A 25118-nucleotide genomic window follows, 5' to 3' on the forward strand; every position below is an offset into this window, starting at 1 on the left:
GTCTCAAACAGCAATGCGCTGTACTTCATTGGTATCAATCAATCACTTGTCATTTATTGAGTGAGTGTAAATACAGCTTTATAGTGAATGGTTCAGTAGAGTTGCATCTCATCCTAACAGGTTGGGGAAGTGATAGAGACATGGCTACTCGTAATACCTACTTAGTGTGTCGCATGTTCTGGAGTGATGACTCTGTCAGGTCAAATGTGTGCTGGGGGACGCCTGAACCAAACTATAATTTTATACAGGTAAGCTGAATAATTACAATGTCATTCTCATCTGTGATGTTTATCAATTATTTCTGCAAAATATTTGTAGATTTTGGAATCCAAATTACAGATTTTATTAGTCAAAAATTTGTAAGTTTTTTAGTGAGTTTAATAATCTGGACAAAAATGGTAATAACATCCGAATACATACAGAAGTTCAAGAACTCAATCAAATACAGTCAATGCAAGAATTTAATTTGGTAGAGGAAGAAATCGTCAGAAAAATTATATGCAAGTTACCAAATAAGAATTGTTCTCTTGACGTTATTCCAACCTGGCTACTCAAGCAATGCATGTCATCAATTATTCCCACCTTAACTACAGTTATTAACATATCACTAAAGTCTGGCACTTTTCCCAACTCCTTGAAACAAGCTATTGTCACCCCTATCATAAAGAAAGCAACCCTGGATCCCAATGAACTTAAAAATTATAGACCTGTCTCCAATATTAAATGTTTTTCAAAAATTATGGAAAAATGTGTTATGTCACAGATGTTTTCCCATATGTCTACAAATTGTTTGCTGGAGCCTTACCAATCTGCTTACAAGCCTAATCATGGAACAGAAACTGCTCTTCTGAAAGTGAAAAATGATATTCTATGTGCACTGGACAACAAAAAGCTGTTTATCTTGTATTATTAGATCTAAGTGCAGCTTTTGACACTATTGATTTTGATATTTTGAATGATAGACTTGAAAAATCTCTTGGCATTAATGGAGCCGCGCGATCCTGGATACTCTCCTACCTCAAAGGACGCAATAGCCAAGTTGGTATAGGTGGTGATTTTTCTAAAACTCAAACAATGGAATTTGGCCTACCCCAAGGATCAGTGGTAGGTCCTGGGATGTTTAGCTACTACACATACCCACTTGGAAAAATTATCCAGAAACACAGATTGAACTATCACATATACGCAGATGATACATAAATATATACAGAATTTAATCCCGCATACCTGGAGATAGTGTAACTGCTCTTTTCAAATAGGAATCATGTATTGCTGAAATCAAGAATTGGATGAATGTAAATAAGCTTAAACTGAATGAAGATAAAACCGAATTCTTTGTTGCTAGCTCTGCATATAATTTGAAATATATATATGAACCAACTCTTAATGTATGTGGAACAATTATCAAACCATCTGATTCTGTACGCAACCTTGGAGTTCTTTTTGATTCAACCATGTCTATGTCATCTCAAATATCTGCTGTCTCTCGCTCTTTAAATTATCATCTTCAGAATATAGGGCGCATTCGCTGTTATATTGATAAAGATACTTGCAACCATGCTGTCCGCTCACTTGTTATTTCTCGAATTGATTATTGTAACTCTTTATTATATGGAACAACTGTAAAAAACACACAAAAACTACAAAAGATACAAAACAGAGCTGCCAGACTTGTTTTCAAGGCAAACCGTATGGAACATACCACTCCTCTGCTGAAAGAGCTTCACTGGCTTCCAGTAAATGAGCGTATTACCTACAAACTACTCACATTCGCTTATAAAAGTAGACATGAAACAACACCACTGTACATACAAAATCTCCTTAAATCTCACACATTTTCTGATGGTATGTTCCTACGATCACATGCTGATGGCAGTCTGCTTGAATGTAAAAGAACTCACACAACATATGGGATGCCTTCTGCAATTCTGTGCCAGCTCTCTGGAACAAATTACCTTTAAAACTACTCGCTGCTTTTTTAGGTAACAAAAAGAAAGTTTAAAGAATCACAGCAATAACAAATCTACTTGTCTTGCCTCATCAGGTTGCTCCTGTACTTGTCACTCCATCCCTTCTTGAGAGGACAAGAAATAATGTAATGGTGATAGAGGTGTGGGATAAGAAGACATCAGCACAGAATGATCAGCTGGTTGGTATCGCCAAAGTGTCACTGCATCAGTTGTATATGTCATTTAGGGATAGACGTATAGCAAGCACACTACTCAAATCACAGGTGAGATGTTTTACTCCACTCTCCTTTGCATGGACTCAATCATAATCATAGCCTATTTAGTTTCTGGTTGAATTATAAAGGTTATGTAGCCTAGAAGAAATATATTTCTTTATTTTGCTATATAAATCGTTGGTCACATAATATTTTGTATTATGTGGCATATTAAAAGTTTTAGTAAACTTAAGCATAATTACTTTGTTGCACATGTCCTTTATACTAACACATTTCTGAATTGTGATGTTTCCCCAGATTTGTTATGGGTTTTAAACATAGAAAGATAATTATTATTTTTGCAGCAGCTACAAATTATATCCTCTAATTAGTAGTTATTTGTGATAGAACCTTGGATTTGTAAGGTATAGAGGGTATTCAATATGACGTCACTCATGACAGAGTCATCCTCATTTAAATAAAATTCTGTCCTCCATAAGGTACCACGGGGCAATTCGCATGATAATACAATAAAACGTGTGATAGGTATGAATGTTTGTGGAATTGATCTGGAGACATGTCCCACTGTCATCTTAAGTTATCTCAGAACTGTCCTCCAACATTGCATACACTCTATTTGTAAAAAAGTAGTTATTTTTGAGTAGCTTTTGACACAAAGTCAAGTATGCATAAGATTCTAGTAATTAAGCAATTCTGTTAATAATTGTGCAAATGTTGCATTCTCTTGTTTGTAGTTTCCAGTGGTAGCAGTAGATAACTATGTTAACATCACAGACCCATTCAGTGGAACCCAGTATGGTCAAATCAAGGTACTACTAGCTCTAGGATCTATGGAACAGGTGAGTCAATGCATTGCAATGTTGTTGCATCTCTTGCGTTCATAGTTTGCAGTTGTAGCAGATACACCACTTTTCCATTTTTTGCAGCAATTATGGGGTTATTTTTTCTATTAAAACCAAAAAATGATCACCTTTTATTTTGGCTGACCATTCCAAAAAGAATGAGGGAGAATTCAGGAAAAATTCAGTGAAATAAGGCTCAAAATGCAATGAAACATAAGAAAATGAAGATATAAAAAGTACATAACTTTGCAATCAAGTATGACAGTAATGTGGGGATTTTAAGCGTAGGTCTGAACAAGTCGATATGAATTGTAATATCTCAATTTCCAAAATTTCCGACTTTGGTCTGAGTGGATCATATCATGTCACATATGTGATGTGATCCAGCAAAATCAGTTGGAAATATTGATTTTCAGATAGTCAAACAACGGAAATAATTTCTTTTGTTAACTATTGTTTTGGAAACACTTCAACTGTTCATATCTTTAGTAAATGTTCCATGTCAATGGGGTTTTCTGCAAAATGTAGCTTCGCACATGCTTTATACAACCATGTGGGGAAAATTGAATATGCCCAACTTCAGACTGATTTTGCTTGATCACACAACATATATGTTTCCTTTGAAATACTAAGTACAATTAAATATCTATCTTCTTATTTTTATCCATTAGGCTTTAACTTTTAAGATTTGATGTTTGTTTCTTCCAACAGATCTCAGCTCTACAGAGGTTAAAATGTGATAAGGACATTATAGTTGATGTTAGACCTGAAAGACCTGTAAACTACCTGGAAAGGTAAAAAATGCAACTTACACTTCACAATACAATAGTTAAACTGTATTGTACTGTTCAATTGCATAGTGACCTGATTGACATCCTCACACTCTCCACATACTTTATCCATCAGAATCAAGATTTTGGCATCCAAAGAAAAATCTCATAGTTTCTCATATTCCCTTTAAAATTTAGACCTGAATATATGTTTCATTGCAGACCTGAATCTTTTCCTCTTTTTAGCTGATTTCCTCTTTTTTTATTCCTGAAATGTATGTATTATTTGTTATTTTCAGCCCCATTTGAGCATTTTTAGCATGATTTTGTGCTATTTTCCTCTTTTTTCACAAATGGTCAGTTTCAGGTCTGTCATTGTAATGGACCATCAAAAGGTTATATAGCCCCATCCACCATTGTGTTGACCACCCATCTCCCATCTTTTTCTGTTGGCATTTATGATGTTATATAGTCCCATCCACCATTGTGTTGACCACCCATCTCCCATCTTTTTCTGTTGGCATTTATGATGTTATATCCCCATCCACCATTGTGTTGACCACCCATCTCCCATCTTTTTCTGTTGGCATTTATGATGTTATATAGCCCCATCCACCATTGTGTTGACCACCCATCTCCCATCTTTTTCTGTTGGCATTTATGATGTTATATAGCCCCATCCACCATTGTGTTGACCACCCATCTCCCATCTTTTTCTGTTGGCATTTATGATGTTATATAGCCCCATCCACCATTGTGTTGACCACCCATCTCCCATCTTTTTCTGTTGGCATTTATGATGTTATATAGCCCCATCCACCATTGTGTTGACCACCCGTCTCCCATCTTTTTCTGTTGGCATTTATGATGTTATATAGCCCCATCCACCATTGTGTTGACCACCCATCTCCCATCTTTTCTGTTGGCATTTATGATGTTATATAGCCCCATCCACCATTGTGTTGACCACCCATCTCCCATCTTTTCTGTTGGCATTTATGATGTTATATAGCCCCATCCACCATTGTGTTGACCACCCATCTCCCATCTTTTTCTGTTGGCATTTATGATGTTATATAGCCCCATCCACCATTGTGTTGACCACCCATCTCCCATCTTTTTCTGTTGGCATTTATGATGTTATATAGCCCCATCCACCATTGTGTTGACCACCCATCTCCCATCTTTTTCTGTTGGCATTTATGATGTTATATAGCCCCATCCACCATTGTGTTGACCACCCATCTCCCATCTTTTTCTGTTGGCATTTATGATGTTATATAGCCCCATCCACCATTGTGTTGACCACCGTCTCCCATCTTTTTTGTTGGCATTTATGATGTTATATAGCCCCATCCACCATTGTGTTGACCACCGCTCTCCCATCTTTTTCTGTTGGCATTTATGATGTTATATAGCCCCATCCACCATTGTGTTGACCACCCATCTCCCATCTTTTTCTGTTGGCATTTATGATGTTATATAGTCCCATCCACCATTGTGTTGACCACCCATCTCCCATCTTTTCTGTTGGCATTTATGATGTTATATAGCCCCATCCACCATTGTGTTGACCACCCATCTCCCATCTTTTTCTGTTGGCATTTATGATGTTATATAGTCCCATCCACCATTGTGTTGACCACCCATCTCCCATCTTTTTCTGTTGGCATTTATGATGTTATATAGTCCCATCCACCATTGTGTTGACCACCCATCTCCCATCTTTTCTGTTGGCATTTATGATGTTATATAGCCCCATCCACCATTGTGTTGACCACCCATCTCCCATCTTTTCTGTTGGCATTTATGATGTTATATAGTCCCATCCACCATTGTGTTGACCACCCATCTCCCATCTTTTCTGTTGGCATTTATGATGTTATATAGTCCCATCCACCATTGTGTTGACCACCCATCTCCCATCTTTTTCTGTTGGCATTTATGATGTTATATAGCCCCATCCACCATTGTGTTGACCACCCATCTCCCATCTTTTCTGTTGGCATTTATGATGTTATATAGCCCCATCCACCATTGTGTTGACCACCCATCTCCCATCTTTTCTGTTGGCATTTATGATGTTATATAGTCCCATCCACCATTGTGTTGACCACCCATCTCCCATCTTTTCTGTTGGCATTTATGATGTTATATAGCCCCATCCACCATTGTGTTGACCACCCATCTCCCATCTTTTCTGTTGGCAATTATGATACATGTTCTTGCTTCTCATATCCAAAACACTGGAGAAGTTAAATGAACATATTGAATTTGGATTGTTTTGGTACAAAACAGTATATTTAAATCAGTCCACCTACCTTTAGTTTCTGATGACAATTTTGTACATTAAATTTTGGCGAATGATACAATAACTATTGATTTTTTCAATTTCAACAGAGGAGAGCCTTCATCAAGTAACAGAGATGCAGCTAGTTATGGGGATGGCATGGGTAAGCAATTTCATCTAATATGAACTAATAAATTTTATATAAGAAGGATACCATCTTAATCTTAATTCAAATGTGATCCTTACCTGCTAATCTCAGTGGTACATCTCACTTTTCAATTAAGTCAGTGCCACACATATTACAGTACTTGATGTGTTTTAATCTAGAGCCCCAGGTTTCCGTTTTACGGGAAACGGAAGAAAATCATGGAATCGGAGGTACAACACAGAAAATGACATTTTTGTATGATGTTACAAAAATTGTTAAAAGATAAGAGAAATAAATGTTAAAAACAATCATGAGTTGTGTATGTCAATTTTTATGATAAAAATACTGTTTAATAATACCGAAATAAAGGAACATTACCAAGGCATGAACCCCCTATATCCCTAAAAACATCGTAATAGTCGGCCTATTATTGTGAGAATATTCCAATTAACACATTGATCGTGATATTGAACACTTTATTGTGACATTAATATCATTGTTTATACATTTTAAGCTGACTCAGTACACCGGTCGATCTTACCGTTTCCGATGTTGATTAAGATACTTCTTGCATCGATCCCGAGATGCGGAAAAAACCAATAGTCATTTTGTCCCACATAAATGAATAAATAACAAAACCCCCGATCCCCGAGTGGACTCACCCATTCGGTGACGTCACACACGATAATCATCCTTATCCTCTTTGGTTTCTAGATGAGATAGACGTGTGGATTTTTCTTTACCAACGCTAAGTATCATTACGAACCAAAGGACGAGATATACAGTTTGTTTGTTACACCTGAGGTAAAAACCAACCAGTATAGTACGCTAGGGAGATAGTTTTGACGACATTTTTTGGCTAGAAAAGTGACAAAAACGATCCAAAAACTTAGCTTGTATGAGTGTTTCCGTTCGTATACGGAACACACGTTTTCAAAATGGCCGCCCTTAGGACGCCATTTTATTTTTGTTCTCACGTAAAACAACTATAGCAGACTGGTAAGTTACAATAGATGTTTGTACAGTACTGTGTATACATGTATGGTGAGTGATTATCGCTATGTTTATGGTGTGCTCTATCGTTATATCTTTCAGTACGCGTCTGATGACGAGTTACTGCTAAGAGTTCGTGGGTTTCGAAGGACCAGCCTGACAAATCTATACCAAAAGGTTTTCAGTTTTTCATCCCTTTGTACATATATTTTTATATCATACCACTACATCAGCGTCAGCCACTGTGCGTGTGGGTCTGTTTATTGGGCTTGAGCTTGTGTTCGGGGGTAGTGCTATCGCTCCCGATTACTACAATGTCCAGGCCTTGTCAATCATGCCCTTCCCTTGTGGCAGAGTGGGACCCGCATCCACTCTGCTACACCCACAGGGATTGCTCTAAATCAAATAAGTGTGCTTCCTTTTGCATAGGCTTATCGGACATCCACTTCGAGGATTTAGAAAGTAGCGCTGCTTGGGTCTTCGACACAGACAGAAGACGAAGACTAAGAAACAGAAGCCTACAGGTAAGATTGATATGGTAGGTACTAGCGCCGGCGGCAAGGGCCACGCTAAGGTAACCTCTGGGGCTCCGGTCCCGGGCAAGCAGGCGGACCCTCCGGGACTGCTAGCGAGCCCGAAGGCCTAGCAGCCAGCGAAAGCACTGACTTAACGCTCTAAGCTAGTAGCAGGCAGCAGGCGGTACTTGCCCTAACAGGCGAGTACCAGTCTACCAGTGAGATCTCTAGCGAGTTTCTTGCAGGTGGACACCCGTCTATTGCTGGCGAACGAGCGGGTCTAGCACCCGCGAAGTAGCCGGCGACGGACAGTATGCCAAGGGTACCCGGGCTTGCCTGGGTTGAATCCTAGCATACAGCGTGCGAACGGACCTCCCGGCTTGCCTCGGCCGGTCTGTAGCACGCAGCGTGCCAGTGGAACCCGGGCTTGCCTGGGTTGATCCACGCACGCAGCACGCCTTTCGCTTCCCGCAAGGGTCGAATGAAAACGCGTGCATGGGTTTAGCAGAGACGATACCGGGGCTAACGCTTGGGTGTAGTCTTAGCAGAACCAACTGGGGTTGTCACACGGCAGCGTTCCATGGCGGGACCGCCGAGTGCTGCCCTGGGCCTTGGAATGGCTGCCGGCTGGCCTCCGGGACTGGCTAGCGGCTATACGGGGTTGGGCTCGCAGTCTCTCACGGGACAGCGACCCAAGTGCAAACGGTGGCAGCTACCGAGACGAGCTACGGCTCGACTTCAGTGGTAGCCACTATGCGCACGCCCATAGCTGCCGTGAGTGGTCCGCCACACACAGCGACCTTGGGCGAGGCTCAAGAGGTTAGGGTAGGTAGTTTGAACAGCCTGGCTGATCAACAACCCACTTATGTCCTCGAGAGCCAGCAGAGCGTGGGTGATCCATTACAGTCAATGGGTCGATTACCCTCTTATGATCGATCACTATCTATTCAGCGGAGCATGGCTCCATTGATTGATACTACCTATTCAGGTAGCGAGGTGACTGATCGGGGGTATACACGCTCAGCTACCCGTGATACTAGGCAAGCTCCTTTTAGCCAAGGGACAGCCAGTATAGCGGGTACCCATACACACGGCTTGATCCTGTAGCGGGGAACGCTGTGAGGCTTGGGTACAGTGGTACGCAGCCGGGAGCGCTACCGGGCACCTACGCTACAACCACGCAGGTACCGCAGTACTGTCCTGGTTACCACAGTCTCTGTGGCAACAGGGGGGAGGCGGTACTGGTACTGCCGCTCCATGGGGTTTCCCTGGTGGCGGATCCTTTCAGGGTCAGCTACCGACAGGGTATACCCCGTGGTATCCGCCGCAGGGTGGTTTCTTCCACGGTCTAGCACCGTGGCAAGTGCCGCCTAGCGATGGGCAAGCAGTACCACCAGCTGTTACCCAGGCTGGGCGGCGAGTGGCTAACCCTGATACAGCTCAGGGTAGGCCGCACGCTGCTATGGCTAGGGCGACAGCAGCGAGAGCGTCATGGATCCCGGGTGCTATGGCTAGCATCTCGGGTCTGGCGGAGTACTCCCTCTTCTGCTGGTGTTCAGTTGGCTAGCCACACGGTGGCGACACCTCCCTGTCCACCTTCAGATGCCCGTCGTCAGATCTCTTCCTCATCAGAGAGTGAGTCAGAGTCTGAAGGCGAGGGAAAGGAGTCGGAAGATGAAACCAGTAGCGACTCACAGTCTGATGAGGCTGTGCAGGTAGCTTCAGGTATCCTTCCCCGCTGCCCGTGAGGAACTCGCTAGCAATGGTCTGCCTGCGGACACCGCTGAGGTGATGAGCCGTGTGGCCCAAGGTTTGGGCCTGGCTTTCTCTCAGGAGGAGTCCGTTCAGGAGGACCAGGGCATCTTTTCAGTAGGATGCCCAGCTAGCGCGTCCACACAAGGGTCGCCTCGCACTTGCATTCCCCGGCGGACCTCAAGGGTAGGTTTCAGAGGGCTGTCAGGCTCGCTGGAGCTTCGACGCCGCGTGCTTGCACGCTTCCACTGCGTGTTTCGCAGGAGGACTACTGAAACCTACCTCAGGGTCCCTGACATGGATCCAGACGTTGCCAAGCGCCTAAGGCGCCGGGTCGCTTCTCCCCAGTGGGAGGAGGAGCTAAAGCTCATCGATAAGCGAGCACGCTCGCTGATCAGAGTCTCTAGCGTCGCTACCACGCTTGCCGAGCACCTCGGTAGGAAGGTAGCGAACGACCACGGGCAACGTCGAACTCTTCCGCGAGGTTAATCTGTTAGCGGTGCTAACAGCTAACCTCAACGAGAGTTCTATGGGCCTAGCCCATAGGATGTCATCTCGCCGCCGGAGAATGCCTGTCTGTCCCTCCAGTCAACTTACGGCTCCGACTTTGCTGAAGCAATGAAGAAGTCAGACTCGGTGGGACAGGGGCTACTCTTTGGACAGGCCTTTTGCGCTACGGTAGAGGACCGGGCAAAGAAGGCCACCAATGAGAGCACTCTGAAGAAGTCAGAGGCTGCCCTGACCAAGGGAAGGGCAGTAAAAGCGAAGAAGAAGCACAAGAAGAAGAAGTCTTCTAAGCGTTCTTCAGCGCCAGCTCCGGCTTCAGCACGGACGCGCCACCACAGACTACACCCGAGCCCGAGGCTACTCCAGCACCTCCCAAGAAAACTGGGACGCGCAAGAGGAGTGCTGGACCGTATGGCAAGCCCCCCAAGAAGAGCCGTTCTTCTAAGGGTGGCAAACCAGATCGGTCCTGAGGGCACGGCGGTAGACAGGCCGTGCCGGCAGGCCGTGGACTTCCCACAGGGGATTCCCCTGTGGGCGGCCGCTGTGCATTACGCCCAGAGATGGCATGCCATCTCACCGGGCGCCTGGGTATTGTCAGTGGTCAGTGGGGGTTACAGGCTGGAATTTACCAGCCACCCCTCGTGCGCCTGCACGATTTCAGAGGTCCACGGTAGTGCCGCCAGCCGGCCCCCAGCGTCGGGCACTACTGTCAGAGGTCACTCAGCTTCTCACGGCAAGCGATTGTCCCGGTCTACCCCCCTTTCACCAAGGGGTTTTGGAGCACATTTTCTCTGGCTCCAAAGAAGACCGGCGACTGGGGGCCCATTCTGAACGTGAAGCCGTTGAACGAGTTCATCAGGCCCAAGAGGTTCAGAATGGAGACTTCGCTTCGGTGCTAGCCTGCCCCATCAAGGGTATGTGGGCGGCATCGCTAGATCTCTCGGACGATATCTGCATGTTCCGATCGCACCTCAAGATCAGAGGTTTCTACGCGTCAAGGTACAGGGTCAAACTTACCAGTTTCGATGCCTGCCATTCGGCTTGTCCACCGCCCCCAGAGTGTTTACACTCCTGGTCAGGGCGGTGGCAGCGTACCTGAAGCGCAGGGGAGTCAACATGTGTTGCTACCTGGACGATTGGTTCATTTACGGACGCACCCGCTGGAGACACAGTGTCTCGTGGAGTTAGTAGTCCGTGCGGTGCGGGACCTGGGATTTCTGATCAACGTCAAGAAATCCAATTTGGTCCCGACGCAGACACCACTATTCTTAGGGGCCCAGATCAACCTCAAGGAGGGGATCGCGGCGCCTCACCCGAGAGGTGACGAACATGGCGAGGTGTGCCCGACTCTTGGCGAGTCAGAGGGGCACCCGCTGTGGCATGGATGAAGGTTTTGGGCCTTATGGCCAGTATGGTAGACCTCGTGCCGCACTGCCGCTTTCACATGAGGCCTATACAACTACACCTTCTAGCCTTTTACAGGCCCAGTCGTCACCCAATATCCTCGCGGTTCCGATGTCGGAGATCGCGCGAGAGGAACTCTGGTGGTGGACCCATCAGCCCAATTTGACTCAAGGTGTCAGGTTTCCTGCACCAGCGGTGCGTCACGTAGTGACGACCGACGCGTCAAAAGCTGGGCTGGGGGCCACATCCACGGGACTCAGTCTCGGGCCTATGGTCGGCCACGGAGACGGAGTTCCATATCGACCTTCTCGAGCTTTGGGCAGTGGAGAGAGCTCTCCAGCATTTCGAGAAGGTGATCGTGGATCTCATATCGTTGTCCAAACAGACAACACAACCGTGGTGGCCTACCTCAACAGACAAGGGGGCACCAGGTCACCACGGTTATGCCTGCACGCACTACGCCTGATAGGGTGGTGCAAGGCCAGGCAGATTACGTTGAGAGCGATGCACATAGCGGAGTCACCAACATCCTCGCGGACGATCTGTCACGAGGAAAGGTGTCGGGACCTACAGAATGGTCCCTTGCTCCGCAGGTCGCCCAGAGCGATCTTCGAGGTGATGTACCACCCCTCGATAGATTTGTTCGCATCTCATCGAAATCATCAGCTGCCGTGTACTGCTCAAGGGTCGCAGACCCACAGGCATTCGCCGTGGGCGCTCTGTCCGTGAGACTGGGGAGGAATGACTGCTTACGCTTTCCCCGATCTCACTGCTCGCAAGGGTAGTGACCAAGAACGGGAGGGGGGCGTGCAACGTCACTCTGGTAGCACCGTGCTGGCCGACACACCTGTGGTTTCGACCGATGGTGGATCTACTAGCGGCACAGCCGCGAGTACTCCCCGAGTTACCAAATCTACTCCGGATGCCCGGAGGAGAGGTACCAAGTCTACCACTAGAGCACCTGCAGTTAGCTGCATGGCCCTTATCAGGGAACGTCTGCGGCGGAGGGAGGCTTTTCATCAGAAGCTGCTTCTCTCATCGCCGGGGTAGACGAGAGTCTACCCTCCGTGCGTATAGTCAGCGCTATTGGCTCCCTACTACGCATGGTGCGATGAGAGAAATACATCTCCCACTAGAGCCCCTGTGCCTCTAGTGGCAGATTTTCTGACAGAAAAGTTCAGGTCAGGACTTCAGCAGGCAACGATAGCCAACTACAAGTCAGCCATTCTCTCGATTCATCGGGATTTGAAGACGGTCGACTATCAATTCAGATGGGTCCCTAAGTCTTCTTCTCGACGGTATGTTCAACGAGCGCCCGCCGAAAGGAAGGTGGTCCCTCCATGGGACCTCAACACAGTCTTGGAGTATATTAAGGGTCCCCTTTTGAGCCCCTGTCAAAAGCGACCCTTAAATACGCCACTCTTAAGGCGGCCTTTCTTCTGGCGTTGGCTTGGGACGGCGCTGCTCGGAGTTGCACGCAGTCTCGAAGTCAGCCTCCGTGTTACTAACAACGGAGCGACGCTGTTTCTTCGCCCGGATTTCCTTGCAAAAATGAGCGGTACATTCCGACACTCGCCCTCTTCCTACCCAGTATTGGGCAGGGTTAAATCAATAGCCAAGACAGGTTGTGGTGCCCGTGAGGCGCTACAGCACTACCTTGGCCGAACACAAACCTGACGAGGGGCTCCTGACCGCTTATTTATCACCCACGCAGAACCGCACGGTCCAGCCGCTAAACAGACTCTGGCACGGTGGCTGGTCCAGGTGTTGAGTGGACTCGGGCGCGCAAAAGACGCCGCCCCAAGGCCCACTCAACCAGATCTATCTCATCTTCGTGGGCCTACCATAGGGGGGTCCCCATTGAAGAGATTTGTCAGGCTGTGTCCTGGAAGAACCCGTCGTCCTTTTCCACGGTTTACTACAAAAACGTAAACCAACGACCAGGCGATAAGTTCACCAGGGCTGTTCTGGGGAGATAACATGGTGGTTGGGTATCAGGTGTTTTGCGGACTATCAGAATTCCAACATGGTAAGAACCAGTGTTTCTATTCTTAACCACTGCACTTTCAGTTCAGAGGTTTTTGTCTGTTCACGTAGTCTTTCTGTTTCCCGGCCGTGAGGGGGGGAAATAGTTTGACCTCGCGATTACCATGCTACCCACTCTCCCGATCCTTATCAGATGCTGGCCAATCTTGTACCTCCATCCGTCGGTTACTTGCTAGATCGATCTTTCAGATGTTGATGCAAGAAGTATCTTAATCAACATCGAAGCGGTAAGATCGACCGGTGTACTGAGTCTAGTCCCAAACAAAAATGTTTGGTAGACTCATAACCGTCGCGATCTTACCTTTCCGATGTTGATTATCCCGACCCCGCCGCCCCTACAAGTTTGGCGAGTAGGGCTGCCCAAGTCGGATAAGGATGATTATCGTAGTGTGACGTCACCGAATGGGTGAGTCCACTCGGGGATCGGGGTTTTGTTATTTATTCATTTATGTGGGACAAAATGACTATTGGTTTTTCCGCATCTCGGGATCGATGCAAGAAGTATCTTAATCAACATCGGAAAGGTAAGATCGCACCGGTTATGAGTCTACCAAACATTTTTGTTTGGGACTATTATTCATGACACGGATTTACAAATTTTACAACACGGATTACAACACGGAAAATGGATTTTAGAAAACGGTAAACTTCGGACTCTACTTTAATCTCTTCCATTTCTTACAAGCATAAAGCCTCCAAACTAAACTTGTTACATTTTGAGAGTGTACACAGTGTAAACACAGAAGTGGGATTCTAATTGGCTAATTCAGTCGTCTGACAATCATAACAATAGACCGGTAATCTGATTGGCTGATGACGCATCAAGCTATGGGTCGGCGCAGAGCGGCGCTCATGAAGGGACCACAAAGCCCTGCATATGTCGCTCATTAATAGGGTGCTCGCGACGATCAGAGCAAGAGAGTGCCATTCTTGTTTTGAAATCCAATGTATACTTATCTGTTGCCCTCTGGTTGCCAAAATTGCTACAGAATTAATCTTTAATATATATGCATTTAGACATACAAATTTGCAATATTTTCAATTAAGATTCCCTTATAAATTGAATCGCCATAATAATTTGGCAGTATATTTCAGTAGAAAAAGTAGAATTATAATATTTGGAAAATATAAATAAAATGAAATTAGGGACTTTCATTTCTTGTCTAAACACACCAATTCTGTTATTTTGTTCATCTCCCAGTGGAGCATGTGTTTGAAGTTGTTGTGGAGGGAGTGCGAGGCATGACCCAACTTGATGATAGTTACTGGGGTGAAGCTGATTGTTTTGTGCAATATCATTTCCCATCTCAACCTCAGGAGCAAGCTGCTGCACCAGGTCAACCTATTCATGCAGGTGAGCGGGAAAATAAACACACAGCAATAATGGATATTGCACCAGTTGTTTTATAATACTTGTTATTGCTTATTTAACCTGTGAATCATTCAATGTCAGGCATTGTTCTCTCATGATGTCCAGGGTAGGGTGTACAGACAGCTGGATGTTACACTGATCAGAACTGGCTGCAGGTGTTTCTGTCATCCACTGCATCTGCTCTATATCCACAATTCAAATACAGTGAAGGAGACAGCAGATTTTTTTTTGTATATTTACCTCCATAGGGCATTGAACAGGGGACCTCTAGCACCAGAGGCAGTGCAGCTCTTGTACGCTGCTCTCTATGCTTGCAAACACATCTTTCAAATATTAAGATACTGTAATGTGTCAGTTACATACAATCATTGCATCTAAAATTTTAGACATTTCTGACTGAAATTAAGAAGAATAAAAATCAACAGAAAATATAAGTTGGTTTTCTTTCATTGCTTACACTTTCACTCGATAGGTATTGGAATGGTCAATTGTGTTCAAGTGGAAATTACAGTATTTGTGCAGTCGGATATTTGTTCTAAAAAAGCAACTGAAAGATTAACACTAATTAATGCTCTCTAATTAATTCTATCATGATTTTATGCTGCAGGTGCTCCAGTATTGAAACCACACAGGTCAGCCACAACTTTGTGTGTTCCTGATCCAACCTTCCATGATGTCAGCAGACATAGGATTGTATTACCTCAAGGAATACCAGCTCAAAGAGAATTGTTAACAGGTAAATCAAACATGGCTAAAATAAGTCTGTAAAAGTGCTACAGCTTGGTTTAAAAAAAAAAATTTTAGTGGAATGCACACCACAGCATGTAAAATTTGATACTATCAACTGTTCATGCAGTTATTAGTACACCATCTGTAAGCTGTTGCCAGTATCTGGGTGTTGTTGTAATCCGTAATGGAATCATCAAGCCGGACATGTTAGCTCTTGTTATTGTGCGCTGAGAGAATGCCAACAGAGGAGGTTAGGCTTAGGGCATGGCATTTTGTTTTTACTGCCTGAGGCTTGATGGTAAGTCTGCAAATGCAACATGAAGTAAAACAGGTTTGAGAACTCACAACTGGGTTTCTCACATCAAATCAGGTGCTAGATGATATTACAGCTAGCTAACAAAAACATTATCATTACAGTTTGTTCTAAGTGTAATCAATAGGCCTACATGTTTTGTTCACATCTTGTTTCTCATGCAGCCTGTGCTGGTGTAGGTGGAGGAGTTGGTGGTATTCCATTTGAGGTGTGGTGTAGATATTACTATCCTAACATCAGGGATCAAGTTGCTGCAAAGGTAAGCAAAAGCAAGGAGGGATGGGATGTAAGTCTTCCGGAAATGTAACCCCCACCCAAAAAAAGGTTATGGAAGGGCATGATTAAATTTTCTAAGAAAGCGAGGTAATTTCCATATAAAAAAGCAAACAATGTTTTTGAAATGAGGGTAATACCCTTTAACCACTGTACAAGTGATATACAGGGTGTCTCAATAAAAATAGGCCCTATGGAAAGTGGTGCATAACTTGAAATATCGGCAGTAAAATAAAACTTTTCTTCAATATTCAAAAACCATGAAGTGTCTGCTAAAGAACGGTGCAAAAATGATCAAAATCCGTTCTCGCGTCACTGAGATAATTAAGTTTGTACAAATAGACACATTTTTTGACCATTCCAATGGGGTAATACACATTAACAATAATATGTAGTTTATTATAAACGAAAAACAAGGAAACACCAAGTGTTGCTGATTAGGAGTTGAAAATCAATCAATCTCCCAAAGAATGTTTTTCACACGTTTCTCTTTGGGTTAAGGGCTCGGATAGCAATGTTTGCTCAGTATTTTCTGAGGGACCTTAGAACTCATCAGACATATCGAATTGCATTCTGAATACGAGGAATGTCCTTCTGATATCATTTTTTTTTAATTCGGGACACATTTTATGGCAAATTATTTTAGTATTTTTGATATTTAACCATCCTCGAAGTAAACTTCATAAATCTAATGATATGTACTTGATGTACTTATTGTTATACATACAGTACATTTGTCAACCAACAGTAGGGCTGAACTTTATATTGAAGTGGCTGAAATATTTGATCCAAAAGAAATTGGTTTTCCTCAAAATGAAATGTCCAGGTGATAGTATTGATCATAAAATAAACAGAAATTGATAAACAACATCAATAACAGAAAAGAGGCATAGATGCTGATCAGGCAAGTTATCTCCTACCTAGCAACTATTTCAAACTATTGCGATTTGGTAGTTAATATCATATGGTAGTGAGCTTTGGCAAAAATTGCATTGATTTTACAGATATACTTTTGTAGGTCCTGTGGTTCTCGAGTTATGTTGTAAAAAGGGATGAAACAGCATCACTTTTGTAAAACATACATAACTCATTAACAACAATAAATCAAGCAAGTTTTCAAAGTATGAAGTTTTGCAAAACATCAAGGTGCTATTTGTCAATAATATTTTGATTTAGATAATCAAAATCGATCTTTTTGTCTGCTTCGACCAACAATACTTAGTCAACCCCTAACATTAATTTCTTCCATTCTTAAGCTACAATGCAGCTCATTGTTGTTAATGTGTATTGTCTCATTGGAAAGGTCCAAAAATGAGTCTATTTGTAGTTTCCCAATTATCTCAGTGACGAGTGAACGGATTTTGATCATTTATGCACCAATCTATAGAAGACACTTCATGGATTTTGAATCTACAAGAAAATTTTAATTTTACTGCTGATGTTTTAAGTTATGTCCCCCGATCCGCAGGGCCTATTTTTATTGAGACACCCTGTATAGTTGCTTTACAATCAGGGATAGAATTTTGTTGCACAGAATCAATCTTGATTCTAGGAAATAAATTTGTTGCAAGCAATTGATTCTTGCAAAGTATTGAGTATAAGTTTTAATTTCTAAAATTGATAAGATTGATGAGTATTGTTCAAGATAAGAATACAAGACTTAGTATAACATTGTTAAGCTGTCATTAGGGGTAGATTTAAAATAATACTGTGGTGTAAATCTAGCCGCATTTTATGTAAATATTTTTTTCGGACAATAGGTAGTCAACTATCACCAGGTCACCAGGTGATAGTTGTGACTACCATATTAGTCATGACTAACATTATAGTCGACTTAGTCATGCAACCCTACTGAATAATAATTACTCCTTTGCATTTAACTAGACTACACTACCTCTAGCCAAGCTGTGTGCCATGGTGACAATGCAGAGACGAGGTGAACCCAGTGTGCAGACATTCTCACTACCACTGAAAATGCAACATGTGGAAGAAGAAAACCTCACACCAGAACAAAAGGCCAAGGTTGGTAGAATTCAGCTACTCTAATATGTGCTTGTGTATACAAATATATGTAGAAATGTTTACATCATACCATTGAAGTGTGCTTGAGAAGGGTAAAAACTGAATCCCCAAAACAGAAGTTTCAGCTAGGTCTTAAAATAAGGTACACCACCCACAAGCCATGCTTTATTCTGTGAGTATGCACTATTCTCAAGATAATCAGATGATGTATGACAGGCGTGGTGTACCAGATTCTAAAGTTGCACCAAAGGCTGAACATTTTGTGATATATCATCAAGTTATGATAGAATGTATGCAATGTAAATAATGGTCTGGATGGAGGTACCATATTTTTTCAAACTAGTAGCCACATAAAAGTTGAAAGAAGAATCATATATACCATTTTTCACCCTGATGTGACAGTGACATCAGTGCATATTTCATTGGGGGCAGGTTTCAAATTGCAGGCGTTTGCTCAAAGCGCTGGCGTACATACACACTTAAAGATGCCACATAGATGTGTGCGCGAGACAGCTGCATCAACTTGTTGACGTCACTGCCACATAGGGTTGGAAAATGGCATCACTGCCACTTCAGGGTGGAAAATGGTATAGTGATCCCTTGGTACTCTGTTTCATTAAAAAGAATTTGCAACAGAAATGTAATTAAAAAATCATCTCTACAAACTTTAAATTCAAGTATGTAATTTTTGAAATGTAGGGTAATGATTGATTTCCATGCTACGTACATGTTAATGCAGAACTTTCTTGGTGTTACTTTATTGCAGATACAAGATGCAGGTCTGCTGGATGTCACCATTAGTTATAAGAATGCTGTGGTCAGAGAATCAACAAGAAATAAAACTACTTCAGATCCTGGAGGTCCTCATGTATGCATGTCTGTTGGAATTATAAGAGCCTGTGGATTAAAGGTACGCGAGTGTTGTAGTTACAAATCTTTCCTTTTCAAGATTGATATTTTTGTTCAAAATGAATTAGTACACTACAATGCAGGACTTTCAAATATTCAATATAGGTATGGACAGATATTCATTGCGGTCTCACACAACATAAAATAGCGTCAAAGTAAGGTAGTAACCAACATGGTGTTTCCTATTAATGTCCAGTGTATGCTGCATGGCCTTTTTAGTTCCTTCTCTCTGTTTAAAGCAATTTCTTAATTCTTCTGTGTGTTTAATTAATAAGAGACTCTGTTTATTTGAAGAATACATCATAGGTGCTGTAATAATATTGACAATAATAAGTCAATTTAAAGAATTGCCTCCATCCTATGGCCTGATAGGATCAGATTGTGTCTCATGTATTGCAATAACATGACAGCAAACCAGTTTCAAACTTCATTCAACATTGTATTACTACTATGAACAATACTATATACATGTGTAATGATTCCCAGATGGCTGCCAGACATCTAGCTCAATTTGATGCAGGAATACAGTATGCCAGTGAAGTTGGTGTTAATGCCTATGTCAAGATGGAATTGTCATTTCTGGCTAAAGAAGTAAGTTTCTAATCAATTTGTATAATCAAATATGCTAACTTTCAAATTATAGCCTTAATGTATGATCTTATAATATGAAATTGGTAAACAAATTTCAAACCCAATTTTTTGAGTGTATTTGTAATGTTTACACATGTCCCAACTTACACCTAAATGGAATCAGCCAAATTTGTTGTGTTTGTTAGGTCAACAGAGCAGTTTTGACATAATGGCATAATTCATACATTAAGTCCCATAGAACTCCATGTTGAATGGCTAAAATAACCAGTGGGGTTTCTCTCACTTACCTTATTTCAGCTTAAAATGAACAGAAACCTTTCCCAGCAGTTATTACTAATATTATTTCACCATTTTGAGTAAGAATAACAAAATTCAAATTGATGAAAAACATACATTATGGCTGTAAGTCAGCCCAACAAGGTTTGCTTTAAATTACGTAGATTTCTTAATTCTGACCTCAATTTATGTTCCGCAAAATACACCAATGAAAGTTAAATTTTATGTAAATAAATTCTTATCATCTAATACTGAAAGCAACTTTTATTAGTTGGTACACAAAGAGTGACATAGTTGTATTAGCTGCTATTTCCCCATTACAGACAATTATACAACACATTTAGTAAATCATGCATAAATTTGGTAAGCTGTATAATTCTTATTCTTCATCCTACTACTGTTTTATTACGAATTTCTTGGCCAACCTGGAACACTTCTATTGCGTCCATGTAGCGTACTAAGCGTCTATACACTGTAGGCGCAGTGACCTCGATCATTGATGACATTAACCCTGCCGTTATGTGATTGGTTAGTTGACAGAGGTCATCACGTACATCGCCGTACTTTAAAATACAGGCCGATATACGGCTGGCATACAGTACAGAGACATGTGGAAGATGTAAATAATTTTACCGCGATGTTGGCGAAATTTAATGGATCATTTACAATATTTGCACCAATTCATGGATCATATTAGATGTTTCTGCTTCTATGAGCACTTTCGATGATGATTGGGATTACTATCATAACATGTATGCGCTATGATATGCTGTAAAATCCGAGAAAAGCGAAGCAGTTGACGGAGCTGAGTGCATGAGCTAGCTCAAGAATGCAGTTCAAACATGCCTCGTCGAGTTGATTTGTTGTTTACTTCGTGACTTGCAAGTGTCACTCGCGTATTTACGCGAGTGACACTTGCAAGTCACAAAGTAAACAACAAACTGATTTGATAAACCTTGGATCGATTGCATATTGTGTATTTGTGAGCAGCTCAACTTGCACTTGCAGTGCAGAAGAAATGACTGCTTTTTGCAGGTAGGATTATTTATGCGACACGTACTCGACTGGTCAGCAGGTCGAGGATTTGCACTATTCAAAATCAATGAAGTAAATCATGAAAAACATTGTGTACAAGCGCACTACCCTATGATGATCATGTGCATGCATGTTGAATTTCATGTAATTGTAAGGACAATTTGTAAATTATAATCTGACTTACCTGTTTACACTTCACTCAAACTCCAAGCGGGAACTCTGGTGCACTGGCATAGGCATCGTCATCTTCAGAGTCCGAGTCGGACTCTTCGCTGCTGCTATCGTCGACTTCAATTTGGAATCTGAAGCTGTTCAATTGGTCCTCCGGTAGTGTTGTGTCAATTCTGACTTCATTATTGTACATTTCTTCTTCAAGTTTGATGACATGCTGCTCGGCTTTAGCCCAATTTTCAGGCGTTACATTTGCTAGTGCATTTTCAAGGTGCTTTTTAACGTCTACCATCTTGAACGTTGAGTTTTTTGTTGCAACGTCACCTTTGACTTGCCCCCAAATCAGTTCGATAGGATTCAGCTCACAATGGTAAGGGGGCAGTCGCAGAATATAGTGACCATGGGATCTTGCCAGTTCGTCAATGACCATCTTCGTACACCTTGGTTTGTGCATCTGAATAAGTGCATAAAGCTGCACCTTGATCATGGTTGGACACCAATCTACATTTTGAGCTGTTAGCCACTCTTGCATTTCGGCTTTCTTTGTGTTCATCGTCGGTATTCGTTCCTCCTGAACTGAATGATAAGGTGCATTGTCCATGACGATGACAGTGTGTTGGGGTATATTTGGCAGAAATTGATGGGTAAACCATTCCAGAAAAAGCGTTGCCATTCATTTCATCGTGGTAATCACTAGATCCCGTCTTGGATTGAAATGAAAGGAGAGCATCTTCAACAAATCCTTCTTTTGACCCAGCGTGCAAAATAATTAACCTGCTTCCCTTTCCGGTTGGAATAAGAAATCCTCCTGATCCAGCAATTACCCAGCATTTGGACTTTGTATGATTCTGGTGGAGGAATGTTTCGTCTAAATACACGACAGGGCAGTTGGTAAGCTGTCTAATTTGTTTCATTTTACTCAGGTAGTCGTGTCTTTTGGCAACAATGTCTGGCCTTTCTTTAACAAGTCTTTCCGGCCTCTTGCTATATTTGTAGCCCATGTCTTTTAAAATTGTTCTTAGTGATGACTTGCTACCTTGGAAGTTGATTGCAATCTTGACCTCATCATATATTGAGTTAATTGTTGGCCACTTCTTCTCTATGTACATATTGCTAATTAGCCGCCTGATAACACCTCGATCAAAATCATCTACGCTGTCGACTATCCGCTTCCTTTTGGGTCCTCTTTTTACTGGAGATTTAGGTCCATGTTTTCTAATCTTGTAGAGGGTTGACCTAGATTTAATCCCGGTTGCTTCCATAGTGTTCTGGATAGCACTCTTATCTTTCGGAAGTCCAAAGCTTCGCTGCTCCGTTTCCTTTGTTAAGAAATAATCCCATACATTGGATATGATTTGCTGTGCTTGCTTGCACACTGATGCACTTGTGCCGACTGACATTTTTGGGTTGATTAATCCAAGATAAATCCTTTATTAAATGACTGAATGACTGTAAATAAAAGATGACACCATCCGTAACCAGGGGCACACCTTGGTCTGGGGCGGACATTTTAAAAATGAATTTAGGAGAGCAGCAACGGCATCACTTGCATTACATTCCAGATGTTAAATCTACATCATATGCAAAATTTGAGGAAATTCGCATACGAGTCCGTTTTATTTTAGGGCCATTTGTCTATAACTGGTCTTTACATGTAGCCCTATGGAGAGAGTGCCCGTTGAGGGCGCTTATAACCCCATTTTAGGAACAAAATGTGATTTTAAAAAACGGACTCGTCAAGTGAATTTTCTAAAATTTTCAGAGTATGTAGTATGAACATGTAGAAATATAATCAAGTAGTTGCCCTATCTGCTCTCCTCCAAAAAAATAAAAAGTCCTATACCTCAATGATAATGAAACCTAGGTGGGCAGTCAATGTGAATTAAATAGGGTTTTTTCATAAGGCATGGGGCAGTAGGGGGTCTGTTCCAGTGGGGTCTTTAAATTTAATAAATTTCATGGGGGCAAGGTGAACTTGACTCATTGTGATGATTGAAAATGTGACAACAACAAAATATTAAGGGAAATTCCTTGTGTTTGGGGTCTGGGGTTTCATTTGAGGGGGTCAGAGTCATTTGATTGCCTGAATATGGGGGAATTGAACCCTCCCACCCCCCATTAAACCAAAGTGGTTTGACCTTGACCTTGTTACCACATTTTTTTCAATTTGTTCAAATATACTGGTCAAAAAAAGGAAAGCACACAGAAAAATATGATACAAACGCAAAGTATGTTTTATTACATTTTAATACACTAGTTATTTACTAAACCATGTCTTTGTATGTTTAAAATGGTCGTTACGTCATCGTTTGGGCAGCAGACGGCGTCTGTTTATTTGTTTATATTTTTGACGGCATGCTGCAACTTTTTCTGGTGAATGAAATGCATTGCTTATCGAAGCTGCGCAACGCGAGGCACATGACATTTGCTAGCCTGAGTCTCGGTCCCGCTCTCGAAACTAGAAAACATGGCGAAAAAAATATCCATGCGTATCTGTGAAATAGGTAGTGAACTTAATCTAACCGTGCATGCACAGATTTAATGTACATGCACACGATCGAGGTCAAATTCGCTTGTCGATAGCGATGTACGCTCGCGTGTTTTCGTGAAGCTACAAGCGTTGCTCAGTGTTCCACCATGGCCAAGAAATACGTAATAAAATTATACTTGACTATTTTGTGCAGGACATGCGAATCAGTCGTACCATAGCCAGGACTTTTTCGCCAGAATTCTCACACCATGTGGACTTTCCTTGTCCGATGCTGCTGACTGATGGTGACAATGATGCAATGAGTTTGGCAGAGTCATTGGAGACTGCTGAGATGAAACTACAAGTGTGGCATCAGACACCAGGATTTAGACCAGGTAATCCTGCTCAAAGAAAATTGAGAGAATTTTAGGGAGTTTTTACTTTTTACTGCATTTTGGTTTTTTTATTTGAGAAATCCTTAAAAAAATAATTTTCAAGCAAAAAATGATGATAAATTTAAAAAAATCTCATTTTGTTTACAAGCAATATGAATTCACTAAATATCCCATAAAAATATTCTGTAATTTTCCTAGAACTAAACAAACAAAAAAAGCAACAAATTTTTCATAAAGCTATTCAGGCTACCTGCAGGAAACAAACCTTTTTGACTTATCATGCCTAGAGAACATGTCTTCAAGAAAGCTTCATTGAAGTCTATATCAAATGAAAAAAGGTGAGAAAATGAATATTACATAATAAATATATGAATAAATTGGCCTTGGTGAAAATCTGTAACAAGAGCATGGCATACATGTAGCTTCCACACATGGGGTATATTGAATTATTTAGACCTATAGTCAAAGGCTGTTGCAGTACTTGCATTTTCAATTAATGTCTAAGTTCTTGTCTATTTCTGTTCAGATCATAAGACTGATTACAGACAACTTGATGTAGGATCAGCACCATCAGTGTCAGGAAGGCAACTCATCCCTGGCTCTGTGGATGTATTATTGGGCACTGCAGTTATACCACTCTATTCACTGCTCACACACAGGACAGGTAAACTAATTACAAGTAACATTTAGGTCAAGGCAAGTTCCCTATGGTGTTGACTTGGTGCCCTTTATTTCTGTAGGTTTTCAAGCCATTCAAACACATTCAAAATGCACAGGTGTTCTTGTCAGATTGCCTTAAGGGGGTACTACACCCCTCGATAAATTTGTGTCTATTTTTGCATTTTTCTCAAAAACTAATCACACACTGGTAACAAAAGTTATATATATTATTGGGGCAAGGAATTCAATTACTACACTGGAATTTCAGTGACCCAAGGCAAGCGATTCGTTATTTATGATCCGAAATAAGGCACCGCTAGGATGTACCTTATTTCCTATCATATATACTAAACTGCTTGTCTCGAATCACTGAAATTTCAGTGTAGTAATTGCATTTCTTGCCCCTATAATATACATAAGTTTTGTTACCACTGTGTTATTATTTTTGAG

General features: G+C 42.1%; 1 protein-coding gene across 1 annotated transcript in view; it reads left to right on the forward strand.

The window, feature by feature from the left end:
• LOC140160242 (C2 domain-containing protein 3-like) overlaps positions 1–25118 on the forward strand; it is a 59113-nt gene that overhangs the window by 19112 nt on the left and 14883 nt on the right. Inside the window, exons 19-31 of the mRNA XM_072183517.1 lie at positions 121–248; positions 2045–2233; positions 2920–3024; positions 3739–3821; positions 6198–6250; positions 14654–14806; positions 15432–15560; positions 16031–16125; positions 18024–18161; positions 18928–19071; positions 19557–19661; positions 23828–24008; positions 24535–24672. Of these exons, the coding sequence (XP_072039618.1) occupies positions 121–248; positions 2045–2233; positions 2920–3024; positions 3739–3821; positions 6198–6250; positions 14654–14806; positions 15432–15560; positions 16031–16125; positions 18024–18161; positions 18928–19071; positions 19557–19661; positions 23828–24008; positions 24535–24672 (1641 nt within the window). The remainder of the gene's footprint in view (positions 1–120; positions 249–2044; positions 2234–2919; positions 3025–3738; positions 3822–6197; positions 6251–14653; positions 14807–15431; positions 15561–16030; positions 16126–18023; positions 18162–18927; positions 19072–19556; positions 19662–23827; positions 24009–24534; positions 24673–25118) is intronic.

Source organism: Amphiura filiformis, chromosome 9 (genome assembly GCF_039555335.1).
Source record: "Amphiura filiformis chromosome 9, Afil_fr2py, whole genome shotgun sequence".
Taxonomy (NCBI): Eukaryota; Metazoa; Echinodermata; class Ophiuroidea; order Amphilepidida; family Amphiuridae; genus Amphiura; species Amphiura filiformis.